The sequence below is a fragment of the Mytilus trossulus genome, chromosome 1 (assembly GCF_036588685.1).
Source record: "Mytilus trossulus isolate FHL-02 chromosome 1, PNRI_Mtr1.1.1.hap1, whole genome shotgun sequence".
Taxonomy (NCBI): Eukaryota; Metazoa; Mollusca; class Bivalvia; order Mytilida; family Mytilidae; genus Mytilus; species Mytilus trossulus.
Window position 1 is genome coordinate 30,118,501 of NC_086373.1, and position 23,558 is coordinate 30,142,058.

At 30.3% G+C, this 23,558-nt stretch overlaps 1 protein-coding gene across 4 annotated transcripts in view; it reads right to left on the bottom strand.

Annotated features, from left to right (window-relative positions):
- Window positions 1-23,558, bottom strand: part of LOC134721154 (phosphatidylinositol 3-kinase regulatory subunit alpha-like) — a 142,971-nt gene that overhangs the window by 4,913 nt on the left and 114,500 nt on the right. For 3 of the 4 annotated variants that reach the window (XM_063583962.1, XM_063583967.1, XM_063583975.1), the window contains exons 7-16: window positions 14,426-14,506; window positions 11,074-11,125; window positions 9,378-9,494; window positions 8,196-8,294; window positions 7,618-7,728; window positions 7,040-7,117; window positions 5,008-5,142; window positions 4,451-4,649; window positions 2,087-2,570; window positions 888-1,120 (exon numbers count right to left, since the gene is read on the bottom strand). In XM_063583962.1, coding sequence (XP_063440032.1) covers window positions 888-1,120; window positions 2,087-2,570; window positions 4,451-4,649; window positions 5,008-5,142; window positions 7,040-7,117; window positions 7,618-7,728; window positions 8,196-8,294; window positions 9,378-9,494; window positions 11,074-11,125; window positions 14,426-14,506 — 1,589 coding nt within the window. The remainder of the gene's footprint in view (window positions 1-887; window positions 1,121-2,086; window positions 2,571-4,450; window positions 4,650-5,007; window positions 5,143-7,039; window positions 7,118-7,617; window positions 7,729-8,195; window positions 8,295-9,377; window positions 9,495-11,073; window positions 11,126-14,425; window positions 14,507-23,558) is intronic. The other variant, XM_063583984.1, reaches the window with a different exon arrangement.

Below are 23,558 nucleotides of genomic sequence, written 5' to 3' on the forward strand. Positions count from 1 at the left end.
AAACTGCTTTTACTTTCTTATTATAATATGTTGAATTATAATACATAGTCAAACTGGACATAAAGGAAATCTAAAACAGAATTATCTCTTAACAAGTTCTTGTGGACTCAGCAGAAAATAGGTTGGTAACCGTGGGTAACCTATTCCATTTGTAAAACATAATCAAATAAAGGCATGTCACTTATTGTTAATTCTGCTGACGGGGAAGCCAATATTCTACCCAATCAATCTTATTACAATTTAAATTGGCAAATCCACATTGCTATTTAGAATGCCAAATCAAAAGTAAATTGACAAGATAAAAAGTTCAGTAACTTCATTTCTAAATACTTCCTGCTTACACTGATTTTGTTTACATTTTCACATTTATTTTATAATTGTTTTTGACTCAAACTCGTAAAGTCGAAAGTAGGATTGATCAAATTATTATTCATTGCAAGGTTTACCATTCTTCAACTGTCTTCAGTACTTTTAAAATACAAACTATGTTAAGTGCTTCTAATTACTGCTTAATTAACTTGTTCTTTTAATTACTTTCTTAAACTGTCAACCCGTTTAATCAAGTTGAGTGAACCAGAACAAACCAGAATACATAAAACCTTAATAATACTCTTTATAAAACTTAACTATTTCTTGACCATATAGTCCCCCTACAGTGGTCAATAAACCATAACTACCTACATATATATCACCATAACAAAGATGATTTTATGAATTGGGACGTGGGCTGTCCACTAGTGGGTCAGTCTTGTCATATTTAACATTAATTACGGCCATTTCTTGTTGACCTGTCATATCCAATACACAATAAAAATGTCCCACACGTCATTGAGAATGAGTTGCAAATTTCTGGATATCTATTTTAATATATAAGACAAAATAATCACCTCTGTAAATCTCTAACTGAGGCATCAGCATGATGGCGCCTATGAAGTTCTAACTGCTCCTCAAAGACCTTGACGGTTTCTTTAAATGCATCTAAAGCTTGATGCTTTAACTGAAGTTCTTGATTGAGTTTTGAATGTTGTTCATAATGTTTATCATATTCAGCCATCTTTTTGAGGTAGTCTTTGTGAACTTGCTGCAATTTTTGTACTTCCTGCGAGACATCTGTATATACCTGTAATTTAACATGTAAAGTTATATATAGCTTACAGGTAAAACACAGCTTTTTCTTCTCACTTAAAACATAAATTATTTATGAAATTAACTCTCACATAATAATAAGGACGTTACACAATGAATCATTAATTCTTAATAGAAAACAATGAACTATGAATATTTTGTACTTTACAAAACCTATTTTCACTAAGAACAAATTTGAGATCACACAAACACATCATGAATTCTACTTAATTGCAATTAAGAGAATTTTTCGTCTATGAATAATTTTAGGGCACAATACATACTGTCAACGAGCTATAAAACATCTGACACCTATCTTTGAATACTAATTTATTATTTTGGTAAACAAATAACGCCTCCACTTTCCAAACATAAATCATTATCAATCTACACAATTTTCCCAAGTTTTTGTGGTTTAGGAGACATTTTACTTTCTACACCAAGTGCCCTTTTTATTGAGACGACAAGTAGGTGTGTAGTACCTTCAGGCAATATTATCTTGAAAATAAACTTTCTATGCACTCTTCATAAACTATATATCCGTGTTAAATGCCTCACTGGGATTTTGAGATGAAGAGTAGAAATAAAAGACCTGTTATTTTGCTTTTTGTGTGTTTTCTTTTCGCTTTAAATGTGCTTATTTTTCTCATGGATGAATACCCCATCTTTTGTTTATCTATTAGTTATAAAACCATCTTATCCTCCTAAACCATGTAAACTATTTACCCATACAGAATCAAACTGAACCTGTATGGAAACTAGTCTGTATGCAAATTTCATAACCTTTCACCTTTGACCCAGGTCACAGATATGCATTCATATGTGAACCTCCTTTTTACACTAAATGAAAGTGACACTATAAGTATAGATCTACTACAATTCCCTTACTTTTAGTTCCCTTGCCCATACAACATGTACAATATACATTGCCACTACAATTCCCCTGACTAAATAAACTTACGGGATTAATATTTCTGGACACTTTGTGCAGAAGCCTGATGTTTAAAGTCTTGTTATATATTGCTAATGAATTATGCTTGTAATGTTCTATTAATTCCACAACAGAATCAAAATTCAAAGGTTCTACAAATCCATATTTTCCATCTTTTTGATAAATTTTAATCAATTTGTTTGTTCCACCTTTGCGTAAAGTTAATGTGTAGTCGCCAGGTGATGTTGCATCCCTCACTAAGAAAGTACCGTCGGGTTTATCACGTAAGTGTTCGTTCACTTCCTCCCGAGAAATATTTCCCCAGTACCAGTCTGCTTCACGTAACTGTTCTTCAGGGCTAATTGAAGTGTCCAACACTGATCTCCCCACCAATGTATTTTCTGGTCTAGGTGGCACTGGTGGAGCCAGTGGGGGTGTGGTCTCACCCCAGTTGCCATTTTTTAACATTTCCTCAATAATGTCTATGTGTAATTTTGTATTGTCCACGATTTCTCTGTAATGAAAAACAACATAATCAAGCTCTGAACTAGGAAGTGATAACTTGACAAAAATCAATATAGTATGTGTACATCTAATCCTACTAAATCTGTGAGCATACGTTTATCATGTAAATATTGTGTATGATACTAACATTTAATCCATTATCTTAGTTCTGTCGGAGGCACCAAAGAGGGTAAAATATTTTACATGTAAGTTCTCCATTGACTATTATGATACAGACAAGTAAACAATGAAATTATACAGAGAAATATGGTGTTTTGCCTCAAGGTATTGTAATTTTAATATTACATGTATCAATTGACAGAAAGTGAAACCGTATGCATTAATTAACATACTGGACATCTTCCAAGGTAACACTGGCTGACCACAAAACCAAAATGATCATTGGAGATAAGTATTGTAAATAATAAACCAAAAGCAAATAAAGTTCTTACACTTAAAACCTGAAGACATTTTCCCCCTAATTTATATTATAATAAATCGGTCAGCTATAGAGAACTGTATTGATTTTAAGATGTTTTATGTTGTCAGAGAACCATTAAATTTGTCCAACCAAATAATTGTACTTTGGTGAACCCCTATAAATAGCTTTACTCCTTCATAGACTTAAACAGGAAAAAAATACAGTAATGCAGCATTAATAACAATTGAGAGGATTTTCCTTCTAAAGGTTTAAGAGCTTAATTATATTAAAACTGAACACAGATTGACATTTAAACAGAGATCACCAACATTAAGGGTGATTGATTTAGGTTCAATGTCTGATTTCAGTTGAATGTCCTGTCAAACAGAATTGCATATAACATATACCTTAACCGTTTACGAAAAAAATAATATTCTGATTTACAACAATGCTTTAGATGTACGATAGAAATGAGGTTTCAAATATTGCCAATACAAATAATTAGATACTTAATCTGATCCAAATTCATTGCATTTTCCCACCCACTGAATTCTTAACCGATTTAACTACAAATCATTTCCATCTTATTGGTCATGGTATAAACCAACTCCCCTTCTACATCGATTATCAATTTAGCAAACTCATGTTTAACATATAAGTGCTAACAAACTTGAAACAACTGGCAGAAAAGAACAAACATGTTAATTTTGAAATGAAAATTATGATTCACTAAACATGTTTCAAGCCTCATCAGTTACATGACAAATTTTTAATAAGGAAATTGAAAAAGTAGAAAAATTTGAACGTACTGAGCCACACGATCTGTACTGAGTCTGATATTAAATGCACTTTTAACATTGGTACATGTGACCTGATTTATTCTAATATTAACTTGCTTCAATCTTTATCCAATAATAAAACTCATAAAAAATTTACGCATTATTTACAATGATTTTAAATTAGCTTCCATAAATACATAAATTTGTGAATCTCATAAAATATGAGAGTGTACATTAAGTTCTATCCTTTTAAAGATTGTATCTTAATAGTGATTTTAAAGCTGACTATATTTTAATAGGGTTATATAAATATAATTAAACCAATGAGGCTATATAGCATGATAATCGGCCCATCTATTTTATATTTCAGTGCATTCAACTTTATATCATACCACATCTCCTTATTTTTATATTACATAAAACATTTGGAACATTTTATCCTTTCATTTATTATACTAAATCAAGACTTGAACGCCACCCACCTCATGATTATATTAGGTTAAGCTTGCAACCTTTAAATTACAAAAATTTGTTGTCATGGAAACTTGAAATTCTGCAACCATTCCAACAAGTTGACATTTTGATTATGGGCTATGCCGATCTGAGGAAATGTCAATTGCTATGTAACTGCTCATACCATCCTACACGACTGACACAAAAACCTTTCTAAGACGTTAATCGATAACTTACATGATTTTCTCCCATGGAGGACGCAGAAGTATATGACAAAACACATGTGACAGTTTATCTAGGCCGTCCGACGTTCCAGATTCATGTTGAATTCTCCAAAGTCGTATAAAATGACCCATGAGAAAATGTAACGTAGACTTATGTGGCTGTGGTAATTGGGTTGTGAGATCAATTAGGTTTTTAGAGTGTTCCCCACTTTCTGTAATCAAATCAAAATATTACAATTAGAACAAAATAACTAATATGACTTAAAGGTTACTCACAATTCAATTATTTTTTGTCATATGTGTATACCGTACTTTAAACTATATCTGTTTATGTTTACAAATCATGACTTGGCTAGAGAGTTATCTCATTGGCACTCATACCACATCTTCTTATATCTATATATTATTTTTTTTTAAATACAATGTTAACCTTTGAAATATCTTTACAGTACACAAAGTATCTATGTATGTCCAGATATTTATAGAACTCTGTTATTATCTATTGATTGAAGCTGACACCACGAAAGATGAAATAAATTCTATGATAAGTAAATAATATATTTTACTTACTTGCTGCTGTGATGAAGTTATCATAAAATTCTACGGGGATCACTGGATTGGGTAGTTCCCGTAGATATTTCTTTAATACCCCGGCCACACAATGTACATTAAACTGAGACAAATTAACTTGTGAAGGCTCTGTAGCTGAAAAAAATAAAAAAATAACAGTTTCAGGATTTTTGTCTTTTTTCTTTTAATATTAAAGCATCAATAAATAAACCTCATTTCCTTCATATCATTTAAAATAACAACATCAGCTATCAATCACTTGCTATTTCATCAAGAATTAAAAAACGTAGTCATAAGTTATATTTTTTTAAAAGGATGAATACATTATCTCTATGAGTTTCCTTACACAGTGTTTAATGATATGAAATGTACAAAGTTTACAAAGGCGACAGTAATTGATGTGTATGTATCATGTGACTGGCATTTACACCAGTACTTGTCAGATATGGACCATGATTGAGTTAGCTCCCCTACCATGGGCAATTCAAAGCTAATGATCAAATTTGCATAAAATAATAATATTTGATCAGAATGACCAGAGTTACACTTTGATAGGATACATTAATTACTATTTCATTCCAGACACCTGAGACATTTTTATACTAACTTATGAATAATGTCACTTAATTATTTTTTACACAAAAATCGGTTATATCACACAATTGGTATAGCCTATAGGTTAGAAATGTTTTCCTTAACTTATATTATTTCAATTTTTTTCCTTGTATACTTTCCAATTTTGAACATATAATAATTAATTATAAAAACAGTATGAGCCTCTGTTGGTTTTTTTTTTATTCATAAAAATTTTATAGACATCACAAAATATCCAAATATTCTATCGATACTAATGACAGTAAAAAATAAGTCTATGAACTGAAAAATAATTAATTGACCAACATATTCCTTGGCCAAAAAAAATCTTAAATATCTATCTTAAAAAGTTCATTTAGGTCTAATAAACTTGATGGAAACTAAGTAAGGATAATGTAATAAGCTGATTAAAATACCTCAAGGCTTTTTATAAATTAGCTTTTATAACATCATCTTGTCTCATAAGAAAGAAATAAATCCTTTATGTATCTATATTTGGTCTCATTAGTACCATTCTTGGCAGTTTCTGTGTAATTATTTAGATTTTGCGGGGAAGGTATTAAATTTTTTTTTTTCCGTTTTACAAGTGTACTAGAAATGTTTAACCCTACCATTAACAGATCTTTGAAAGGAGATGTCAATTGTGTTAACTTAAAACAATAGAGAGGGGGAAACATTTGTCATTATACAGTAATATCAATCTCAGATCAAGAGATAAAACATTAAAGTATTTAAAATATCATATTTTTATTTTGCAAACAACCGAGATTTCTGTGAACTATTTTTTTTACCATTTAAACTGATTTGCTTAGAGTCATAAACAATATTATTACATTTTATTGCCAGATTACGAACTTTAATTTGACAATTTTTTTCTAAAATCATTTCTTTTAAGAGAGCAATTTATAGTGTCATTTTACAACTAATTACTTAACTCAGTGACTTTAATGGCATATTTTGAATGATTGGGGAACTTAAGACTGTAGCTTGCCATCCACCTTTGAAAAACATGTCATTTATTAGTTGTCAATTTGTTTTGTGCTGCACACAACTTCCTGAATAACAGTTATTTCAATAAATAATACATCCAAAACGTTCAAAATTATTTTTGTTCATCATCTTCAAACAAGAAGCTAGAGGTGGATGTCAAATCATATATTTCTACAGAGAAATGTTTGTATAATTTTAAAATCCCCTCTATCAAAGGAGGTGACACGATTTTCAATCTGAATTCCTAGAGCCACATACATGTCTCTTACGGAATGTAGTGTAATAAATCTATTTACATCACTTAATAAAATCAACCTTCGAAAAACATGAATATGTTTTGCAAAAGAATATGAGAAATGCTTATTACACAAAACATAAAAATTTGACAAATGAGCTCAGATGCAACATGAGTGTATTTTGTGTTTGACTTGTGGAATAAATAACTCACCCATATTCAACTGGACTTTTATAGCATTAACTTCTTCTGACTTGGCATACATTCTATATACACTTAATGCTTCAGTTTCTGAAAGAGAAACAGTGACGTCATGTACTTTAATCTGACAACGTGTACTCTTAACTGATCTATTTTCAGTGGATACCAACATCATACTAATACTTTGGGCTCAAATTATCCTTTCAATCATTTTCAATTAAATACACTAACGTGCCACTATTTTTAACATTAATATGCAAATATCAGATTTAACTATTTGATGCTTTTTTTTAACATTAATATATGAATATTCTATTTAACTTTTTAATCATCCGAAAATTTGTGTGGGTCAATTCCTAACAGATTCTTACATGGGGCCAACAGATGTCAAGCTTTTTTACATATTTCACCTGTTATTTTCATAACAATGCACTATTTTACATTTTGATGTTACGTAATAAAGAGAAGCCATTAAAATTAGTAGATATTTTCACTTCATTTAACTAACAAAATTAGGTCAACTTAATAACACAAAGAACAGTTCTGAACACAGGGTATTAAATGGTATGGAAGTATATATGTATACTTACGATGATTTTCACACCATTTTTCAATCTCCTCCGTACATTTAGAAATAACCCATGGGGTTTCTGTGTTATTTTTTCCTATTTCTTCTGCTAAATCTTCTCCAAATACTGAGTCTATAAATATAAGAAGGAATAATAATAATACCTATGCATAATTACCTCCCCTTTGACCAGTGGTCAAGTCATTTATTACAAACATATTGCAAGTTTGTTTATCAGTAATTTCAATACCTATACATTTTATCAATTTTTTTTTTTAATGCAACAAAGAAAACGATATGAATTCAAATTGCTTTTAATATATCTAAATTGAAATTAATGAGTTTAAGAATGCATGAATACCACTACTTTATATCATGTTTTATGAAAATTTTCCTGCAGATTTTATTCAGATAAAAGTCTAGAAATAAAATCAACTTCTTCTATGCATTAAACTAAATTGAGATAATTTTACAAAAGCAGATAAATCAGACTGGCTCCCTTACTACCTACTGGGTCATTGCTATTCTAGAACTGACTTCATAAAAGTTAATGCTTTACAAGTGGTTCTAAAACATGAGGTAAAGTGAACATTAACTTACTAATAGTAAAACTGGGTCGTCTTAATCTCTCTATCTTTGGCACGCTGCACTCAGATTGCCTTGATGAAGAACAGTAACGATGACAGCACATTCCACACTCTGGAAAATTAAAATTTCATTAATTATGGCGGTCAAAATCAAATATCACTTTTATTTAAAAACAAAGGAAACGACACGTTTAAAATGAATACTATGGATTCAGTATTAATATCCGGATATTAATTTTGGTGGATTTTGGGGTAAAGGTGAACCACAATTTAAATGTTTAAAGTGTAGATGTTCTATATGTTTGTACGAAGACTTTGGTCAAACCAAGAAATCAAATAGTCATAAACATACAATTATTCACCAATTATCAAAAATTGGTACCCACAAAAATAAACAAATCCATAGTATGTTTAAACATGGTATGAGTGCACATTACAAGTCTAAATATATTTCTCTAATTCTTAGTGATTTCTCCACACTATAAAGTTAAATTTAAATTTGAGAAGAAAACATCCTGAGGTTCAGTGGCAGAATGGATGTTTATTATGTATTTATTACATCATAATTGTGTGGTGTCAGCATGTAACATTTAGTTGGTTGATTTGAGAATATCAAAGACACCATTTTGAAAAAGTTAAGAACTTATGCACTTATGATTAAACAGACACAGTACAGTACAATGTATTTCTATTCCTAGCAAAAGAGAAAAAAAAATTAACATTGTTATATAACAAAGAAATTTGTTTATAAGTAAACGAAAACCTGCCAAATAAAAAAGCTTTTAGTTATAAATCAAGATTTAAAGTAGAAGCTGTCACGTTTATTTTGAGATAATGTGGATGTACATTGAAAAACTGGCATTCGTAATGAAATTAATTATAAGGAATTTAACTGTCTGGGAAGGAAATATGATCCTTCTTTTCCTACAACTTGAGCTAAAATTAACATCTTTTTATATCTGATAGCATATGGATGACTTCTGTGTGAAGAAAAGTAGGTAAAACTGAGTTTATAACATCTTGAACACAATCTACAAAATACTTATTTTGAGCAAATTTTTTTAAATTGTCATCTTTGTATGTGTGTGTGTGTTTTTTATTTTAATTTTAATGTTACTTGATAACATCATAAAACAATAGAAAAGTTGCATTATCTTGTATAAAATAATTGGTATGATATTATACTGGTACCCACCTCTACACTGTAGACCTTGGCTAATTAAACCATACAGAAACTTATCACACAAGTGACATCTCTGCATGGAAGGGAAACTATATTCGGAAAACCTGTGTTCTGATGCTGCTCCATCTGCTAAAAATAGAAACAAAATAATTCAAATCTAGGTCAAGTTTAATTCAAATCTTCATCAAATTTAATTCAAATCTATGTCAAGTTTATTCAAATCTACATCAAATCAATTCAAATCTACATCAAATTTAATTCAAATTTACATTGAAATAATTCAAATACTGTGGATTCATTTATTTTCGTGGGTACCAATTTTCGTGCTTTGAGGAAAACTAATATATTCGTGGATATTAAATTTCGTCGTTTTAACAAAGTCTACACTCATTCCTTCAGAAAATTTGGTAAACAAAACAAAAATGTTATTTGTTGAACATTTGAATTCATGGATCCCCTGTGCCCATGAAATCCACGAAAATTGGTATCCAACGAATATAAATGAATCCTCAGTATACATCAAAATAATCTTCATCAAATTTTATTCAAATATAAATACACAAAAGATTAGGTACAAACAAACAAGAATGTGTTGTAAGTGTTTTTTTAATATTGAGTATATGGGGAGGCTTATAGTTTGTCATGATTCACTCTAAAAAGTGCCAATAAACTTTAGGGCACGAGTAGATATTTAGGGAAACCCTAAACACACTCTTTAATTTTTTGTTTGCCCTAGTTTAAGTGTCAGAATGAGTAGGAGAAAGTTTAAGAATATGTAAAAGACTTGTGATTTAGTGAGACAAACCATTTAATCTAATCATAAAATGAAACACATGTTCAAAATGATTTATGAGAAAAAAAAATTAAGAAATGCATCAGCCTAAATTATCAAAGACTAAAAACTTCCTGTGTGTTCTTAACAAGAAAAGCGCAAAAACTTTAAAATCTCTTCATAAATTCATCTTACATATTCTTGACATCTTTCAACATAGGTAAACAAAGGGAATATTTTAATACAATTAAAAATTTTGTTACGATAAAAAAAAAAATGGTACTGTCATTCCCAAATGTTAACAAATTAAACCGCAGAGACCGATTACATGTACATTTCATACATTCTGTTTAAAACATAAAATGTGCCGCGAGCGTAAATTGTCCGATAAAATAAACATGCATGAGAAGACAAGATACCTCATACATGAAAGGTTTGGACAAGGAATTAAATACACATTTTTAGATTCTCTAATTTAAATGCATGACAATTGTGGTTTAAGTTTTCCTTTATGGTAATTACGGTTTATGTAATAAATTCCAAAAGCATAGTTAATTACCTACTACTATTTTATAGTTTGAGAGACTATTTTTATTTAAAAGTTTTAGCATTTTGTTAGAACTTTACTGGAAGTTAATGCTTTATTTAAAGATAAGTACACTGTTAAAATCTTATTTGTGTTTGAAAGATTATCTCATGCCAATTTAATCCAATACAACTTTGATATAATTAATGCTATTAATTCTTATCTACATGCATATATATTTAATTTCAATGTTGTCTGTATATCTTATTTCAATGAAGACAATTTTTACGCACTAGCTTTCCCCTTGCTATAGAATATGAATACGAAAATATAAAAATTTGGTGATTTTTTCCCCACCCCCTTTTTTTATGATTTATTTTCTACAAATTATATATATATATAGTACCTACCTTCCATTTCAACAATCTGACCTGATAATGGGAGTGAAGAAGCATAAGGGCGCTGTGAATAAAAATCACAAAGATTAGATCCTACATTTTGACAACCACATGTTTGTATGGAAGAAGAGAATTCGTACATTTTCGTTAAATCCCATGAACAGGTCACTGAATTGGACATCAAACAACGAATGTGTTAAAATGGTCAAATTCTGCAGTGGCGACATAAAAAATTCTATCCACAACCTTTCGCAGTTCACAAAATAATGAATAGTTTTAATCTAAAATTCCATTAAAATAAACTATAACTGTAATGAAATCCATATATTTAAATCACTCATACATATCCATTATATTTCACTAATAAAATTCTACATATTGCACAGTAATTTAGTTGAGTAAATCCTTGATTGTTAAAACACTTGTGTTCAGTTAGACAGCCCTGTGCTCTACTGAGATAGATTTGTTCCAATGAACACACATTTAGGTCAGGCTAATCAGTCAACCAACCAAATGCTTAACCCAGAAACAAGCTTGGCAAACATCCAAACCTTTATAACATCATGTCAGCTTTAATAATGGCTGGCAGGAGGTTTTACCTGTTGAGAAGTAATATGACCACAATGGCCTAGAAAAAACTATTGGACATATTGGATTTATGTGTGATATACACCTATACACTGACACACACTCATGTGTAGCTGTTAGACAGAAAATTATTGAGGATTTATGTAGGTCAACAGATAAAAAGAAAATTTGTAAAAATAGGCATGTGTCAAATGATATAAATCTATTGGGAGTGAAATATAGATTAACATAAAAAAAGACACTCCTTTGTGCAAAAAAACATTATGTGTTTATATAATGTACTTGATAACAATATTCTTTATTGCTGATAAGAACGAAATTTAAAAGTTTAGTCACATAAAAAACCATATCAAATATTTTATCTGAGGATTCAATTTATGTATTTTTTTTAAATAAAAAAATAAACACTTAAAAAAAACAGAGACAATTAATACAGATTGAACACATATTTTGACATAGAACACTCCACAGCCACAGGAAAAAAAGGGGGGATTTTTCTTGATTGATCATTCATTTTCAACTGTTTTTGCTACACCAGCTGGCTTTTTTTTCTCATGTGAAATTTTGTCTTTAAAACATTTATTCATGTGCATTGTTTATTTTTAGTTTCTACCTTGCCAAAGTTTTTTTATTTTTCTAAATTATTCTGTCTGTCAGGTTTACTTTAAAATAATTAAAATTCCACAAACAACTGTGCATGAGTGTAGCAGCATTTGCTATCACCCCCCTCCCTGCCTTTTCCCCATCCTCCTCATTTTGGCCAAAAAATAATATTGAAAATACAACAAGACATTAAAAACAGACAAAAACAATATTCTAGATTATAGATATTTTTTCTTTTCTTTCTTCTTTTTCTACTTTTTATTTTTGTCTCAAATCAATAAATTTGAAAGTCCAGGGAAGGGGATGAATGAAAAAGAGGGGGTTTTAAAATTTCTTTACCATATTTATGTCAGAGACAGATTTTTTTAAATTAAATTTTTAAACTCAAACATGATGGATGGGGATCCAAATTTTTATGAACAGAGGGAGAAAATCCATATGCCACCCAATTTTATAGGTGGAAGATTATAAAAGATAAAAGAGAGACGTCAAGTACTGCTGGCAGCCTTCTTTATTAATTATAAAGTTTTCACTGAAAAGTATGGTGACATTATTGTGATCCTGTAATTATAGAAAAATTGACTAGGGTTAAAAATAGGATAACTCCTCTTTATTTCCATATAAAATGGCCTAGTTTGAATGTAATACCACTACAATTAATGTTGGCGCCTAACAGATCATCAATCTAGTGGAAAACAGACTTGTAATTTAGCAAATTGTCAATCAGTAAGGGGTCATAATTGACTATATGTCAGTCTGACTAAAAATAGAATCTTTAAAGGTAGAGGAGTTTTATTTTATTAAACAGCAGAAGATAGAATTAATTTGATGAGTTGCCAATAATGAGGTATAATGGGACTAGATTTTAGTGTAAGGATACATACAGAAAAAAGCACAGTTCAATGTTCTGCTTAATATATTCTTGTTACCCAATATTTAATTACAAGCTTGACAGCTTTCATTACTGAATTACTTTGAGGAGAAAAGTAAGAAATATTGGGACAGATGCAGTTTTCTTTCTTATTGAAATATGTAATCCCTTAAAACAGATTTTTTTCTCTCAATTTTGCATGTATGTAAAAATCTTGATGTAGGTATATAAGTGCAGTAAGAACTAGTATGCTCAGCACGACTTGTATACACATCAAAATAGTCCCATTTGGGCCCTTTTTAACTATGAATAAATACAATTTGAGGCTCAGGTGGGCCAAGTTAACTATCTGGCTTTTATCAGAAAATTGATCAATTTTAGAATGAAATATAAAAAATAACAAGTCTGCATAAAACTGCCAAAACGACTCATTTAAAGTGGATATGGTAATCTATAATCACACATCCTAAAATCAATTTAAGGCCCTTCACATATGTCCTGAAATTAGTTCTAAAAAAGTAAGAAAAAAAATGTATCATTGTCTAGAAGTGTTACACTTGAGCATTAATCCATTGTCAAAAATAAATTGACTTACAAAGAACAAAAGTCAACTTAACATTTTCACAGGTTGTTGTAACAGATTAGAAATTATATTAATTTTTTTTCTTTTGAATTGGTATCTGCCTCAGGCCTTCAGGGGCCAGTGTTTTTCTTACTGATCTTACCCCCATTATAGTCTTTGTACTGGACACCAAAAGAATAACACAGGTCAATTTGACCTCATTGACCAGGTTGTTTCAAAAAACAAATATGGAACAACTGACACCAAACAAGGGCAATCACTCTATCTAGTCATTTTAGATTTAAGATACTCAATTCTTATAAAATTGAGAATGGAAATGGGGAATGTATCAAAGAGACAACAACCCGACCATAGAAAAAACAACAGCAGAAGGTCACCAACAGGTCTTCAATGTAGCGAGAAATTCTCGCACCCGGAGATGTCCTTCAGTTGGCCCCTAAACATATTATCAACAGCACAACAGAACAAGAGAGCAAAAAAGCTATAGGATCTAGAGAAAACTTATCATAAGACCTCAAATCAGAATAATCAGTACAAAGTTAACTATGGGGTATGGGCTTTGCTCATTTACAGTTGAATGCCATACATGGGCCAATGGTTGTCAATTTCTGTGTCATTTGGTCTTTTGTGTAGAGTCTCATTGGCAATCATGACATCTTTTTTTTTACTTGTTTGAACAAATTTAATATATAAAAGATGAACATAATTGCAAAACATACCATGCTTGAATCTCTCCCACATAATTCATCTATACACACCATTAGAGACATCTTGTGAAAATCATCTTTGATGCCTAAGTCCTGTAAAGACAATAGAAAATAACTTATATAGTCAAATGATCATACAAAACATTAACAAGAACTGCTCTTGTCCATTTTCTACATTCCAGTATAATAATTTAATTTTGGATGCAAAGCGTCTTCTGATTGGCTGATGTTATTTTGTTATCAGCTCATTGACATAATTAAGTCATGTGATAGTGAGGTCATTAACGTTTTTTCATGGTTTTCTATGGTTTAAAATGAAATTTAGAATTAAATTATAAGAAATGACTGTAATATTTTTTCTATCTATTCGAAATAACATAAAAAATGTGGTGCACACTGAATAACGCGCATAGTCAGAAAAAACATGTACAGAAAAAATATTAGTCATTCCTTCATTAATTTTACTCTGATTTGTATAGATACTCTTTTAATTTTGGTTCTATGTATTCCTGCAACACAATGACATATAACTGAACTCAATACTACCATTGTTTAAGTCAGTTACTAGAGTACAACAACACTTACAGAAATCTGACACCCTGTCATATTACTAGTTACAACTGACACAAATTCACAAATTTACTTTTTCTAAAATTCATATAAAGATAGGGTCACAGTCAAAGTTTCGATAAATTTACAGATGAATAAATGCAGCACTCAACACTGAAAATTTTCAGTCGAACTTTAAGAATTTTATTTTGTTTTTGATGAACAAAATATATAAAGTATTTTAAAAATAAATATAATTATGAAGGTAAAATTTCTATACAGGACTGCACCTTCAGGTGTAACTCTGCAGACCTATATAAATCTGACACGCAATTTAAAAACATGTGTACGTGACTAACCACATTTCAGGAGAGACTATTTAAAACTAACTTCTAGGCTATTATTATTTATTTATTTTAAATCATTTATTCTCCAATTTGGCACAATATCTATTTAAGAATATAAATTCCTGGTTTCTTAAATTCAATAATCTGATGTTATGTAAAAAAAAATATAGTTTTGTCTGCTCTTTAGAAACAACATAAGAATTATGTCAAAACATTTCCTTGTTTTTTGTGCAAAATGATTTCATTAGCAACAATATAAAAGTACTTTTACACCAATCACAACATATATTGGATAATAATACGTTTATCTCAGGCATTTGACCCCAAGCAAACAGTTCCCTGTATATATAGATGTACATTGTAAAAGACAATGACCAGGGTGAAGATTGTACTGACCTTTGAATGACCATAATGAGGAACAAAAAAACTAACACAAAAATAACCCACTGTACAGTATAAAAAAGAAGATGTGGTATGATTGCCTATGAGACAACTATCCACAAAAGACCAAAATGACACAGACATTAACAACTATAGGTCACCGTACAGCCTTCAACAATGAGCAAAGCCCATACCATGCCTTGACTTGCTACAATTCCCCTTCTTTTATTTTTTTCTTACTAATTTATATGTTTCCTGAAAACTGGCAGTAGTCTGATTGACCTTGTTAAAGGGGCAAAATAGAAACAAAATAGAAGTAAGGAAGGGACATGTAGCAAGTCTACATACAGTATGCCCTACTAATATGCTGGTAACAGATGCAACAGATTTTTATGTCTATCTTTGATTGATAGCAAGCACTATAGGACCCCTTTCCTAGGAAGAATTTGTAGGCTACAAATATTTAAAAACATCTGCCTACTGTTTAATTAATTCCTAAGACTGTATGACAGCTGGTTCCATCAAACTTGGTATGAGCAGTGATTTATCTCTAATGGTACTTTTGACATTCATTTCCCAGGTTTCAAGGTGACCATATAAAACTATAACTTTCAACAATTATGAACACTTTCAAAAAATATTTTATATAAGCAATTCTAAATTAAGTATGCATTTAATTTAAGGTCAAGTTACAGTAAATGGGCTATGTCATAGATTTCAGTAAAATTTGGCATACAGCTATGGCTCGATGAACTTCAACTGAAAATCGAAATAATAATGCATTTATCTCAATTATCATTTGAAATATTACTGATTGAATTCTTACAAAATGGGTGAACATTTGTATAGAAAGCACATAAAATCAGCGAAAACTCTTCTAAAATTTGTCTTAAAATCGCCAAATCTCTAATTCTACTCCATAGATTTTTCTTAAAAAACTATATGTTGTTGATACATAAATTTCCGTTATAATGATGCAAAATAAAGATAGGGTCACCGACTTCGTTTTTACGGTATACATCATTCAAAGATGCGATCTTTGTGAAAAAATCCAACAAAACGTCGAAATAATCGTAACGTTATCGCGTTGCAGGCCGTAAAACGTTGATTTTTGACGTTTTTCACTACCAATAAGGTAGCAAAATGATTATTAGACAAAAAATGAAGTCGGTGACCCTATGATTATTTTATATCATTAAAACAGAAATTTATGTGTCAACAATATATAGTTTTTTAAGAAAAATCTATGGAGTAGAATTATAGATTTGGCGATTTAAAGACAAATTTTAGAAGGTTTTTCGTCGATTTTATGTGCTTCCTATACAAATGTTCACCCATACTAAGAGAAATCAATCTGCAATTTTTCAGAAAATAAAAGAGATAAATGTATAATTTTTTCGATTTTCAGTTGTAGTTCAACGAGCCAAGGTTGTATGCAATTTTTTAGCAAAATCTGCGACATAGCCCATTTACTGTTCCTTGACCTTAAGTCTATGTTGAATCTTTGTGGTTTAATTCTATTTGAATACAGTAATTTAAATGTATAAAAAATTAACAGACAAATTAAAAATAAACCATTTGGAAAATTTCATTGGTTATAAAAAAGGCCACTGAGTTAGAGCCTTAGTATTGATTTAAATATATTCTAATAAAATATTACAAATAAATTAAGGCACTATAAATATTTCATTCAAAAGATACATATAAATAGAAATGGTTGGTTTAGTCCAGGTACTAAAAATTTCCGTAACATTTGTGAGTTCCTGGCATTTTATAGCTGACTTTGTGGTATTGGCTTTGCTCATTGATGAAGGACGTATGGTGACCTATAGCTGTTAATTTCTGTGTCATTTGGTCTCTTGTAAAAGAGTTGTCTCACTGGCAATCATATCACAACTTCTTTTCTATAGCCTGAGTGTTATTGAAATAAGAAAAAAACAGAACCTATTTCTTATCAGTGCACAAACACTCATTTTTCTGGATTCTCTTTCATTTTAAAAGATAAATATACAAAAACATATTGGCCTTTTGTGGATTCTCAGGAAAACAAAGAGACAAACATATGATATGGACAGCCAAAGATATGCAAATCTATGTAGGAACAACAACAATTCATCAAGAAACAACATAAATATTGATGCCTTATAAAGGTATCACCTCAACACGGAATTTAAAATTAAAAAAAAAGAAAATACAGTCTATCAGAAGTTGGTTTAATAGCTACATTTAGTGTTGGTTTGGGCTTCCATGACCATGGTTAATATTTCTGTCCATGGTTGATCATGGTAGCTCACATGGCACTATGTAATAACATTGCTGTTCATGCTAGTTCACGGTCAACAATTTAGTACCATAGTCTTCATTTCACCTGGGAAAGCCTGAATTGTTCACCAGATTTAGTTTGCAATAGATAATAAAAGTCTTAACATTAGAAACCCAAACCCAAAATCTCTCGCTACATTAAAGACCTGTTCAACCTTCTGCTGTTGTTTTTTCTATGGCCGGGTTGTTTTCTCTTTGACACATTCCCCATGTCCATTCCCAATTTTATTTTATGGTAAAATATTTCAAAGATACCTGTGATACCTGACTTTTTATCAGGAGTAACCAATGTAAGCAAATGTTATTTCAAATAAGGCTTCAATGGTAACCCCTGATGTTGGCCATTTTTAATATCAGATCAGCATCGAAGCATTGACACTTATCAAGGTCATTCACAGGAAAGTATATGGCAAGTTTAGCAGACCTTGATGAGAAGTAAACCTAAAATCAGTAAATCAGAAATTAGAAAAGGCCACAATATCTATCTTTGTTTACAAATCAGCACCAAAGGTAACAACACCCAGAAGAGACAGCTAATGAAAGGCACATCCCTACCAAGTTTGGTTTTGTTGATTCCGTAGTTCTGAAGAAAAAGATCAAAACGTGAAAGTTTAACCAGCCAAATATGAATCAGGGGCAGATGACTGTCACCAAGTAATGGCAAAGCAAAAGTTCATCTACTTTTTCCATTGTCCTTTAATTAAGAAACATGCCAATAAGTTCCGGTAGTATGTTAATCACAGGAAAAGAAAATGAGGAAAAAAAGAGAAAATAAAATAACATGACAGTTTTCCTCATTAATCCGTTACCTTTAACGGTGACATGTTACATATGGTTAATAAAATTCATCATTTAAACCTTTAGGTCATTTAAAATGCATGCAATGAAAACATTATAAATTAAACGTCACTTTCAATGCGTTGTGATAAAATGCATCTGTTCTTAAGTTTTTGTCTATTAAGTAGAAACTTAGTAAAAGTGACTAGTTTTCATATTTATTTTTTATATTTTCAGTTTTTATGTAAATTGTTCTTGAACTCACAAGTACTCTATTATTTAACTGTTATAAAATGTAATTTCAAAACCGGAGACAACTTGTGCTCAATTGTAATATGTGGCAAGACTGATTGAAATTATAATATATATAAGAAGATGTGGCATATGAGTGTCAATGAGACAACTCTGCATCCAAGTCACAATGTGTAATAGAAAAAACATTATAGGTCAAAGTACAAAGTACAAGGATTCTTCTAAATCAGATAAATACCAGTAAATGAAAATACATTTCAAATCTAAGACTTGAAACATATTTAAATGTTCTGAGGCAGAGAAATAAAAGAAATTATCTGAATACCCTAAGACCACTTCACAACTTTGAAAACTGAGGATAAAACTTCCTCAGGCAAAATTGACCTTTGTAGGTAGATTAAGGGTTATCCTTTAAGTTCCCATTTGGAAAAGCTCTAAGTATTTATACATACATGTAGTCTTGGCTTTCATTTTTTTTAAAGGTTATATATGAGAGAAGCACTTTGGGCACACCAAATTTATAAAGTGATATTTTCATTGTGTTACAATTTTGTCAGAACTGTACTAAATAGAAAACTGGTACATTTAACTGTACATATAACCTGTCATGTTTATTGAAAACAGTAAAGGTTGTACAAAATAAGCGAAGACTTTGGTCAGACTGTATTAACACCATAATTGTTTTCTTTGATATGTGATAGTTAGGTTATAGACACTTATACTACTGTAGTACTTGACAATGAAGATTGTATCAATTCTTTCAAACATGTAACACAACAATAAAACATGCATTTAAATACAGATCAGGTAGACCCATGATGAAATAGATAACTGGACTAACGATTAAATAGACCAATCTGTCCTCCTGTCAAATTTTAACACCTTTTGTCCTGTCAGCTGTTCCCTATTAATGTTTCATCTCAGGCCCTATTCAACATTTCATGTCTTTAAAAACCATAATTATTTTTTCTTCAAATCGTCAACCAAGTGCATTGAAATAGTAGAAAAACCCAATTAAAAGTCATTAGTTGATCTTGTGTGTTCTAATTTCCACACAAAGGCTGTACTCAACGACATATTGGATCTACCCCAGATTATGATAATTAATTTAAAACAAAAGACCAATCTTCTCAGAACTAACTTTTATGATAAAATCTATTTGTTCTTTCAAAGCTGATTTAACAATATCTGTAATGTGCCAGCAAGTCTCAAATCATTGGATTTTGACCTCATTCTATACAAAGCTACTGATCCCCTTTAACAGAAGGGAGATAAATATAATACATGTTACTATATTTGAACTACTACTTAAGAAGATATTTTATGCTATTGTATGGTAGACAATCAATTGAACATATTATAATTACAAAATGGTCTATATATACTATGTAAAGAACTTAGATTCACCTTTGTCATGCAAGATATACATGAAAAAGAGACACTTCTGATGAATAGCGTAATTTAACTTTGATCTTTTTTTCAGAGGCGATAGAAATGAAATAAACTTGTTCAAATTCAAATAGCAGAAACTAATGCATATATTCAACAAATGTATTAGTCCATGTACACCAATTCATTTCAGTCCATGCAAACCAATTCATTAGAAAGCTATACCACAATCAACAATAGGACATTTTCAGTCTTATATTATAAAATTTTGAAGCCACTGAAGGCTTTGACACTGATTTTGGGGAAAATTTTGAATAAGTTATATTAGCCTGTAGAATAAATTCATACAGGTTCAATGGCATGCCTGGGCTAGGGAGACCTTAGTCAAGCTAAGCTGGTCAAAGCAAGCATAAAGACCTGGTAATGACATAACTGCAGAAATAATTGAAATAGTGTACCAGTAGAAATTAAGTACAGTATCTTCCCCCCTCCAAAATTTAAAATGTACCTATTATGAAGAAATTTTTCAGTTTTCTGCCATTGGTTGATATCAAATACTCAAAACATGTATAATATTATATAGATAATCAATTTCAAATCTGGAGCAAATCAATTTCAAATCTGGAGCATTTCATAAATAAATCATTTATTATAAATGATTTATAAATGAAATGATCATAATGGTTGTCTGTGATAATGAATTTAAAATCACTAATCTAGATGAATAACACAAGCCTAAATCGTTTCAGGATCTCATAAAAATAAATGCATCAAAATCAAATTTTAAATGCAAAGTTATTAACTGTATACATAATTGGTGAGCACTTTCAATTGTTCTGAACTTTATTTGCAGTTTGAGCTTCCTAAGTCCCAAAATATTTTAGTTTTTAATTATTTGTTTCATCTTTTTTCTCCTCTGAACTTACAATTGAATTTTTAAAAGTGATTTGACCATGCTACAATTTATTCCCTTTTAAGTCAGCTTGTCAGAGCGAGTGACTGGTGTTTTGGGGTCTTTTTTTCCCCAATTATTTTAATGTTATTTTTCTTAGCTTTTAATCTCTAGTGTAGATAAGACTACCTTCCACTGAAGGTGACATGTCTTTTGATAATTTGGCTGCATGTTTTATCATTCTCTATACCAATGACTATCAGAATGTGTTTTTCTCTTATGTTTTTCTTGTACTCCTTCAAACTGGTAGTGGTATGATTAATGTAATAAAACTAGGCCCTAGTACTTGTATTATAAAGTATGCTCATTTAAACAGATGTGATATTAATTAATTATTCTGTGGTAATATGATGTAATATAAACTGCTCCTTTACAATTTGAAATATGGATATTAATATTCTTTAAAAAAAAAATGCAAATTTTGTTACAAGTGACCGATTACTTCTTTTAAATGATGTCAGCTGAACAGGAAACCTATTTCTTTTTTGCAGCATGTAACTTAAAACTAAAAAAAAAAAGGTCAATTCATAATCACTTGTTCATCCTGTACAAAAAAACCCAACATTGGTTCAAATGAAATTCAAAATTATCAACATACCTTTTTGTCAATTTTAAAATAAATGTATGCACATCCGTCCATATAAATTTGAAAGTTATATTTCAATAGCACTGGTAACCTAGTAACATACCAATATACAGAAAAAGTTCCAATCACCATTGTCCTATTGTTTCATAAAAAATACATATTCTTCTTTCTAAGCCTTGAACCCCCGTTGACATTCTATTTTTAAATCATTTTTATTCAATATTTAACAGCCCTAATTAATTCCTTTTATAATTGTTATATTATTTTTTCTATAAAAGATCATTAAATTATTTATTTCTGACACCCATGATAAATTTTCCCATGAATTAAAATTATTTCTTTTTTATCGAAAATCATTCGGTCATCGGGTTAATAATGTTGAATATGCCAAAAAACCTAATCACATTATCTATTGATAACATATTTAACAGTAGTTATTAAAGCAAATGATTGACAAAGAAGATAAAAGCTCTGGAACAACCCACATACCCCAAAAAATACTTGAAAGAAAAAAATGATGACCATGGACAAAGCAATTGACAGCTTTGCTTTGTATCACATAAGAATATGTCCCTTAATTATCTTTTTTTCTCTCCTGGCAGGAGTTCATCGCGTGGCCATCAGGTCAATTGCATTTCAAGGTTTTTTTTTAAAACATTCCATAGTCAATTATCTTTTTATCGATCAGTAATTACTGAATGTAAAAGTACTGAAAGACAAAAGACTACTAGCCACGGGTTGCTGCTTCACTATGGAAACAGCTTTACGTCTGCTGTTAATGATGACCTCGGACACATGCCAAAAATATACTTGCTTTTTTAGAAATATGAAACATGAAAGAGAAAGAATGTAATTTAAAATAGAAAAGTTACAACATGTTAGAGCAGAGACGAGGTCACAGTCAGTTCATCCTTAAACCATTCACTATCTATTAATGAGAGCTATCAACTTCACAAAAAATAACTGATTATATAAGTTAAGTAAGCTATAAAGAAGGGTCATTCCCTGTTCAACTCTATTAAATGTATATACTTGTGACCTACGCCATAAACAATTGTTCAATATTGACTGGTATATCTACTACAAGTTAAAACACGAGTTGGACAATCTTCAAGCAGTTGTCAGATCAGATTTATATCTAAGAAAAGTTTTTATGAATTTGGAATTCCTGTAGCATTCCTAAGACTTATAGACATAACCTCCCTAGATTATACTATATTTTATATATCATCTTGGGGACGTTTATACTATATTTCAGTTTTTGGAGGTATATAATATGTATACTTTATACATAATCTGAGTACTGGTAGCTTTATTTTGATGTCTGAACTCATGCATTTTCAATCTTTATTTCTTGCTTAGAATTTAACTAGACATTAATCTTCTTTTCTTTTTTTTTTTTCATCCTTACATATATATGAAAATTTTGAAAGTAAGTGTCTTTTTATTCTAAACCATATACACTTCTATAACAAGTCTAGGCTACGTATTACTGATGGTATTCTGATAAATATATTGACCTAGGAAACATAAATTCAGACTTAAGGCTGCTAAAAAAAGCTCATCTGGTTTTTGTAAAAGACATATAGA